This window comes from Triplophysa rosa, linkage group LG4 (genome assembly GCF_024868665.1).
Source record: "Triplophysa rosa linkage group LG4, Trosa_1v2, whole genome shotgun sequence".
In the NCBI taxonomy this organism is placed as follows: domain Eukaryota; kingdom Metazoa; phylum Chordata; class Actinopteri; order Cypriniformes; family Nemacheilidae; genus Triplophysa; species Triplophysa rosa.
Window position 1 is genome coordinate 2,566,318 of NC_079893.1, and position 9,188 is coordinate 2,575,505.

Below are 9,188 nucleotides of genomic sequence, written 5' to 3' on the forward strand. Positions count from 1 at the left end.
TCATCCAGGGCTTGACATTAAGTGTTGTCATGTGGTCATCCTTCGGATTACTTGTCCGAAGATAAAAAATGATATTTCATTTGAATTCTCAGTATAATTGTTTGGGTATCATTTTAACTTGTGTCTGCTTTGGCCGCCTGAATTTGGTTATAGGCCGTTACTCTCCGTGACTGCTATAAAACAAAGGCAAGCAGTAATTATTATTAGTGTTAAGGCTGTAAGTTAACTTTTTTTGCTAGAGAGGTTTAAAGTTTGGTAGCACAGGCCAAACAGTAGGAGCACATGTATAAATCGTCTGTTGTCATTAAAAAAATATGCAAGTGCAGTTCATCATGAATAGGCAGGTAAATGACAAATGACATTAATGTTATACATACAGATGGATAAATTAGGGTCATTTTTAGTTTACCTAAATTTGTTTTAATTTTTCTAAGTTCTGTGTTTTTCATTTTTTACTGTACATTAGTGGTATATTTGTACACATAAATTACTGTAGTATACTATAGTATTTATTACTATAGTAAACTGCAGTAAAATTCTTAGATACTATAGTGTTTTTGAACTTTACTATAGTATACAGTGCTTATCAATTTACTACAAGTACACTACAGTTTTTTTTGTCCGAGGGTTCAATTTAACGGGACTTTTATTTTGACGGGTCTTCGGGAAGACGCTTGAGTTTTTGTGTGTTTGCCGATAGCTTCACTCAAACAGTAAAACGCTCGTAAAATAAACTCTCAGAGCAACTCTGACTGGAGAAGAAGTTCATGTGTTCACATCCTCATACAGTGCAGACGCAGATAAACACTCGACCATCACTCGTGTTGTATGTTAAACTGTGCACATAATTCACTCAGACACGCAGAACAGCCAGATGACATTTAAAAAACAGGCGTCCGCATCTAGTTACATGGATTGATTATGTCACACACAAACAATCACCACGACAAACGCACTTCACACAAACACGCGGCTCTGTCGAATGCAGATATTCTTATTGTTCTACATGTATGTCGCAGTGTTGTTTTTCATGTTACTTGTCCGGTCGGGCAAGTAAAATTCTCTCTCACCTGCCCATACAAAACATTCACTTGTGGACAAGTGTTAATGTCGAGCCCTGACTCATCAATTAATATCTCAATTATTTCTTCTAGACTTCAATGACGAATAAAACGTCTCATTTGTTTCTCGTGAGAAAGAGTCAGAAAGGAGTTTCAGGAGATGTCAACCATTTGTCAGCTCAGATTTGTCTCGTCTGCAATCAAAATTCAATGTTATTGAAGATCTCAACATGAACATTTCTTATCAAATTTACTCAAATCCAGATTATTTTACCTCTACAATCTACATTAATTTACACCTCCAGACTCTTCGCGTGTTTCAACAATGACACCCTCGTTTCTCTTTTAACTTATTTTGAGCAATTTTAAGAGAAATATCTCTGGGCAGATTTGACTCATGTTGGTGATTTGACAGTTTATAGATTCTAAAGTCCTGAATGAGGCACATTTTACATTTAATTCTGTGTCATATCAAATATTATAATCATGTGAAACAGATACGACTCATGTAAAGTATAGTGAAGCATTAAAAACATTCAAGCTGTGACTCAGGTGTGTGTGTGTGTGTGTACAGGGTGTGTTACTGTTTCATGTGTTATAAACACAAGTGGTAGATCTATAAACACAGACACACCTCAAACTACAAACACACACAGACAGTGCACGTGACTCGGTGTTTTATAACACACACAAGACATTTTATCATTGAAAATGCACTGTATTGTTCTATTGCAGTTTTTTCTTCTCTTAATGTTTCAAAGTTTCCAGTTTTGTTTGTTTACGGATCAGATCGGGTAAATTCAGACTTATGTCACACATGTGTGGCTCTGATAGAGTAAACACAATATAGTGTGTACTCAAAAACATAATCAGTTCAACATGTTTATCTGAACAAGAGGTAAAACAGAAGTCTGTGCTCTGTGGCTAAACCCCGCCCACCAGAGAGAAACAGGGCGGTGTCAGCAGATGATTGACAGAGTGAATGAGATCAGCCCAGTGATTAAAACACATCACTCATCCCACAACAATGTTTAAAGCAGCTGTGTGTATGTTACGCCTGTCAAAATAACAACAATAATCTCAAAGTCCAGGAAGTAAATGTATACTTTAAATATTAATTCACACATATGATCTTAAGAATCTTTATTACCCTTACAAAACATTACTATATTATACATGTAAATCAATGTGTTTACATAGACCTGAATGTTATCTCACGAAACACACATACTGTCACTGTGTGAAAAACACGGTCAACTAAACTAATACTGTGGTATATTGTGTTCGTATCATATGTGCACGAGAGATCCATCTGTAAATGACACAATGTTATTAAAGACAAATTCAGAGGTGTGTTTATTGTTTTAAGCAGTAAAACTCTGCCGAGTGGAGCCTGCTGCTCACACAACCCCGCCCCTGTTTGAGACACGTATAAAACATTGCACGAGAGGCGTGACTAGCTCGCATAGCCCCTCCCCTCCGTTTGATTGACGTGTGTCCTTGTGCCCCACGAGCCCTGTCGCTCTTGTCGTTTAAAGTGTCCGTCATGTGTGACGCGCGAGTCCGGAGGCGATTAAAACCCTTTAAGCTTTAAACGCAAGTCTGTTACGCGTTTACCTGCGCGTGGATGTGAGTGTGCCGCGCGCTCGCGACAGGTGGATCGGGCCCGCGCTCTGTCCCGCGGGAGAAGGAGTTGCCATTACTGCTGCCGGGACAAAAGTTTCATGGACCGGATCAGATCAGAACGGACGGATGAAGCTCAGGAGCGTCTGACGTTCATCTGAACACTGATGATGGATCAGCGAAACGGCACGCGCTCCGGTCATCAACCGCAGCTGCGCATTAACGTGCCCAGCACCGCCAGAGAGAGAGTGCCCAGGTACACACACACACACACACACACACTAATGACACACACAACACACTTTTAGTTGATCAGATCTGTGTGTTGACGCTAACGTTCTGTTCAGTGATTGTGTTTATCAGATGCAGATGTGTGTTGTGTGTTTATGACTGTAAGTGTTGTGTTATTACACTGATGGTTCACAGGTGTTGGTCTTACCTGGTTTCCTCATGGAAATGTTGTGTGTGCACTTTTTTGAAGTTTGTTTTTGTCAGTTTCCACCCGTAAGCTTGATTCTGTGTGTTATCTGTGTGTGAGTATGTACTCTAACAGCAATTTATTCAGCACGCACGCACGCACGCACACACACACACAGTGACATCATTCACATCCACAGAAGACAAATCCTTCATTCCATGTTCTCAGTTTATACACGCCTTTAAGATGTCATCATACTTTAAAACATATGGTATTGCGGAGTGAGTTATTTCTGTTGAGAGGGATGCAGAATGTTGACTCTGTTCATGGAAAGACGTGAGAATGTCACCTGATCTTCTTACGCAACAGGTGAGAGACGTCCAGCAGGTCACATCAGAGTTACCTGAGCAGCTACACAACAGAGAGTCTTTGTGTTATACATTATACTCTCATTCTATTCATTCTGTCAGATGACAAATGTTTCACTAGTCATTGAATTGGAAAACATCCAATAATATTACACGCAAGCACACACTTCCACACATACAAATTCATTCATCACACCGACTGGAAAAGAAAAAATCTATTTTATTTTCTAACGTGAAGACGTTCAGAGACGAGTTAGTTTGACATGAATGAACAGATCTGTGTATGTTTGTTTTTATTTCTTGGCGTGTTCTTATATTTTCTTTCAGGTTTTTTAAGTTGAAGCAGCAGCATTTCGCCACTGGATCCGATGTTCTGTTCTGTCATTCTTGTTAGAAACCGATGCGTGTGTTTGTTTGTTTGTTTGTTTGTGGTGTTTCAGTGTGGATCCGTACGGCTTCGAGCACTCCGGTGATTTTGACTACGAGTCGTACGAGGAGCTGATGTCTGAGTACTTGGCAGTGCTCATTAGACGCTCAATCAAGTGGTCAAAACTACTTCAGGGAAAACCACGTGTTGATCGAAACCTGAAGGGTAAATGTCACACAAAATTCCGGGAATTTTCAAGGTTGAAAACTTTCCATGGAAATAACGGGAAAATATGGGAATTAACAGGAATAAATAGGGAATTTACAAAATTGCAGGTTACCCTATGACAGGGAACTTAAATGTAGTTGAATAAAAATCTTGCAGACCTGATTTAATGCAATTTCAGTTGAATTTCTACCCTGCACAATTATCAATCACATCCCCACAGCACAACGCTTACTGCAGGGCTATTTAGACCACACCCCCTACGTGCGCTGTGCATTCTTCCATAACATAACACAGATACGTTCTTGAATCCTGCACACAAAATAATGTAAAAAATGTCCATAAATATTACACAAATTTATGTTTAAAACCATGTGCTGTAAACAATATTTTTTATAATGTGTGATAATTTTTCTTTGAATAATAAAGTATTTGTTATTGCTATTTGTATTTTTAAACAATAAAATGCAGGCTTGAATGACGATCACTTAAAATTGTCATGTATCCAAACTTTTGACCAGTATTGTATATACTAGGTTATACTGTAGTTTGTTTTAGCAAGCATGCTGATTGAGGAGTATTTATTCATTCATGTGCATGAATTGTAAAATATTTATTACCACTAAAATATGTATACCACAACAAAATATTGCAGTTTTTATATGTTTACCACAACAAAATATTTTAGGTTTTTCAGAATATAATTTAAAAAATTCAAAACATATAAAAATATATATAATCTGTATTACCTTGCATGCATGTCAGATTATGACCAAACAAAATGTTTATATTTATGTTTTTATATGATACAGTTTAAATACAATTCTAAAATTTCTAAATTATTTGTGTAAATTCCCATTAAATTTCAAACTTGGAATATTTCCAAAATTCCCCAGATGAAGTTACCATGGAAATTTTCCGCCCCTTTGCAACGACTCAAGTTTACCATGCTGTATTATAGTATTTGTGTTGTTGTGTGTTAATGTGTGTTGTTTGTATAGTAAAGCGTTATGTACGTAAGGGAGTTCCGAATGAACATCGAGCTCTGGTGTGGATGATGGCGAGCGGCGCTCTCGAGCGGATGGAGAGAAACTCTGGATATTATCATTCACTACTGGAGCTTCATGACCCCAAACTAACAGAAACCATCAGCACAGGTCACACAGCTCTCTCTCTCTCATGAAACACATGTGTGACATGTCCTTTACACGTCTCTTCATGTTTACAGACCTGCACAGAACTTTTCCAGACAACATTCACTTCCGTCAGTCGTCTGATCCGTGTCTTCAGAGAGCTCTGTATCGTGTGCTGTTAGCGTACGGACATCACAATCCGGCTGTGGGTTACTGTCAGGTAATAACAACACTCCTGACGAATAAAAATCATCTACACGTAAACGTTTCCTAACAAAAAAAAGCAATCAACAGGTGTCCAGCACACACGGATCGTTTTCTCATTGAAGTCGCTCTAGTGTGTTGTATTGTTGTTGAGGTGTATTGTGTGAGTTTGGTGCTGATAAATAAGAACAGCACGGACTGGAAATGTTTGATGATTTACTGTAAGACAAGCCCAGAGCCATTGAGAGAGAGAGTCGCGTCAACTCCGTTGACTGAAATGGAACACGTTTTTCACAGCAATGGTGGTTCGTGGAGGCTCTCAATAGTTCCCGGAAGTTGCATGGAGCTGCGGCTAAACAGACCGATTGTGACAAACTTTGAACCCATTTAAAGACGCAAGTCATTTAACAAATAAAAAAATGAAAGAAACAAAGCATTTCAAGAGAAAACATAACTTCCTGGAACTATCCGCAGGCTCCATGAATCATGTGACACGCAGAAATTTTGAACTTCTGTTGTCGCGACTCTCTCTCAACGGCTCTGGACAAGCCCAACCCGTCATCATCATCATCTCCCAAACAAACTGAAAACATGATTCATTTTCACCAACACGTGTCTGATTTACAATGCAAATCATTGACTGTCCCTCTCATATCTCATATCTCGTCCATCATCACTACAGCACATATCAATCATATCAATAATAAATATTAATGTGACTCTTCAGGGAATGAACTTTATCGCAGGATATCTGCTCATTATCACTAAAGATGAGGAGAAATCTTTCTGGCTGATGGACGTGTTACTCGGCAGAATTCTGCCAGGTATGTAAATCTATTTCCATTTTCCTCATAAGAACATTTGTTTAACTCTTATATCTGTGCGTGTGCTTGTGCGTGTGTGGATGTTATTAGAGTGTTTCAGGGTGGGGTTAATGTGGATTACAGCATATGTGACATGTCGAGATCTATTCTGAGCTCAAGTGTCTATGAATAACCTCAAGCTCAGGACACACACACACACATGTCTGGTTTATTATCTCCGTGGGGACAGTCCATAGGTGTAATGATCTTTATTCTGTAAAAACGGTGTATTTTATGCCCTACCCCTAACACCACCCCTAAACCTAAAGATCATAGGAAACTTTTTGCAAAATTTTCAAAAAATATGATTCTGTACGATTTATGCCCGTGGGGAAAAACGGGCAAAAATCGTATAAATCCTACAGAACACGAGTCCCCACGAGTTGGTGTGTATTCAGGTTTAGGTCCCCACCGGGATATAAAAACAGGGCCCCCCCACACACCTCTTCCTTTTTCTACAGTGAAATCAAATCAACTAAACTGAAACAAAGAAAATAAAGACTAACTGACAGTATTATAATTAAGACAAAATGACAAAAGCATATAACAAAATTTTATTAAAAATAATTGTAAAAATAATCTAACAAAATACACATATCTTACTTGAATACAAATACATGAAACTAACAAAATCTAAAACCAGATGATGGAGCTCATCGCTGTTTGTTTAGCTGTTGTGATCCTCATTTATGATTCAATTTAGAACAGATGACACAGTGAAGAACAGAATTAAAGGCGCAGTTTGTAAAGTCCTCCGCTAGAGGGCGCACATTCAAAACGGACATGTTCAAAACGACAACAACGGCGTAGCTTGATGACGCTGTGAAGGAGCATGGAATAATGGGAACTCCACCGCTAAAATAATAATAAATCAACCGCTAATAATCAATCAGATGTGATCTAAAAACGATTACTGCTTGTTCAGTAAATATATACTCCTGCTAAATTAAGAAAAATAATTTCAAACAATAAGACTAACCTTGTTGATCGATATAATAATCAAACGTTTTCTGTCAGTAAAGGAATCTAAACAGTTGCCCACCTGTCTAGTAAAACACATGAAAGTTCAGCGTCTCTGTCTAGTAAAAATGACAAAAGTGTAAAATGCGCAAAACAAGATAGTCGCTTGATAGACGCTACAAACTAATACTTTCACATTTGTCCACGAGACTGTGTTGTCATGGTTTCTACGGCAGGAAAAGCTGAAACCGAGGGTAACGCCAGAGACTGTGTTATTTTATATTTATATATAATTTCTATATATGTTATTTTATTATAACAAAATATATAACACTGGCCTAGCGGTTTTTGTATATTTTACTGCAAAAAAGTAGCAAACTGCATCTTTAAACTGAAATAAAACATTTCGTCGTGTCATGTTGTTGTTTTATCAGTTTGTCAGCACAGTTGTTCATGTCAGAATGTGTGTGTGTCAGATTATTACACACCTGCGATGTTGGGTCTGAAGACGGATCAGGAGGTTCTGGGTGAGCTGGTGAAGATGAAGATTCCTGCCGTGTGGAAACTCCTTCAGGATCATGGAGTCATGTGGACACTGCTGGTGTCACGCTGGTTCATCTGTCTCTACATTGACGTTCTTCCCGTCGAGGTACAACACAACACAACACAACACACACACCTGACACGTGTAGATGAGTAGATGCTCACACAGGCTTGTGTTTGTTTGTTCTTCAGACGGTTCTCCGGATCTGGGACTGTCTGTTCTACGAGGGTTCTAAGATTCTGTTCCGTGTGGCTCTTACTCTGATCCGACAGCATCAGGCTGATATCCTCCCAGCTCAGAATCTTCCAGACATCTGTGAACGCTTCAAACACATCACCAAAGGCCCTGATGTTCACGACTGTCACACGTTCATGCAGGTAACTCTCACGACCAACACGTTCACATGTTGACAAATCGTTTGTTTTTTTGGTCTTTTAAGAACGTCGTTTTTTTTTGTTTTTCTGACTTTCTTTAAGAAAATCTTCCAGGAGCCTGGGAGTCTCTCCATGGCAACCGTTTCCAAGCTCAGAAGAAGCTGTCGAGCTCGGATTATAGCGGAAGAGTCGTGACTCTTGTCTTTTATTGTCAGATCATTCCAGACTCTTAGTTTGCACTCGATTCCTCACAGCGGCACAAATGTTCAGACGTCTGTAGATGATGTCACGGTTTACTGACAGAGACGCTCTACAATCATGTTCTTGTTTGTTTTCTTACATTTCCAGGTGTGCAGATAGAAAAAGAATATTTTGTATTTTTGTAGAATCTCAGATGTCATGATGACTGTTCTTGTGATTGAGGAGTTTAATCGTTTCATTCTCAATCACGTTTGACCAACAACACTGTGAAATAAACTCATGATTTACTCCTGAACATCGTCATTCATTTAGAAACATGATTCACGATGGAGTTTCAGTGTCGATCGCTGACGCTCAAGATTTATATTTCATATGTATATGTATAAATTAAACACAATACAGAATATTTATAGTATTTATAACAAGATGAAGTGTATTTCTAGAATCTTTAAAGCAGAGATTTTACCGCAGTCAAATAAAAATGATATGATGGTGTATTTTGGTGCTGTTGGTTGTTTTTTTATGTAGTCTTGAGTTTTAGTTTTATTAAATTTTAAATTCGCTCTTATTTTTGATTTTTAGTTTGTTCATTTTAGTTAAAGTTTTAGAAATTTTGGTATATGATTTTGTCATTTTAAAATGTATTGGTTATTTTTAATGTTGCTGTATATAAGATCAATTAATTTTTATTTTAGTTTTTTGCTACAATTTTACTGCTTTAAACTTCTTCAGTTTATTTTCGAGGTGACATTTCAAAATGTCCTCATTTTTAGGTCAATATTTGATTTGATTTCAATGAACAGGAACGTTTTCAAAGTTTTAATTTGAGTAAACTAAAATAACCTTG

The 9,188-nt window shown here is 38.0% G+C and overlaps 1 protein-coding gene across 1 annotated transcript; it reads left to right on the forward strand.

Annotated features, from left to right (window-relative positions):
• Positions 1-2,544: 2,544 nt before the first annotated feature.
• On the forward strand, positions 2,545-8,903 carry grtp1a (growth hormone regulated TBC protein 1a). The gene is made up of 8 exons (XM_057331444.1): positions 2,545-2,940; positions 3,911-4,062; positions 5,064-5,219; positions 5,291-5,415; positions 6,127-6,223; positions 7,699-7,871; positions 7,958-8,143; positions 8,243-8,903. The coding sequence occupies exons 1-8, from the start codon at positions 2,852-2,854 to the stop codon at positions 8,333-8,335; spliced, it is 1,071 nt and encodes a 356-aa protein (XP_057187427.1). The 5' UTR covers positions 2,545-2,851; the 3' UTR covers positions 8,336-8,903.
• The last annotated feature ends 285 nt before the right edge of the window (positions 8,904-9,188 follow it).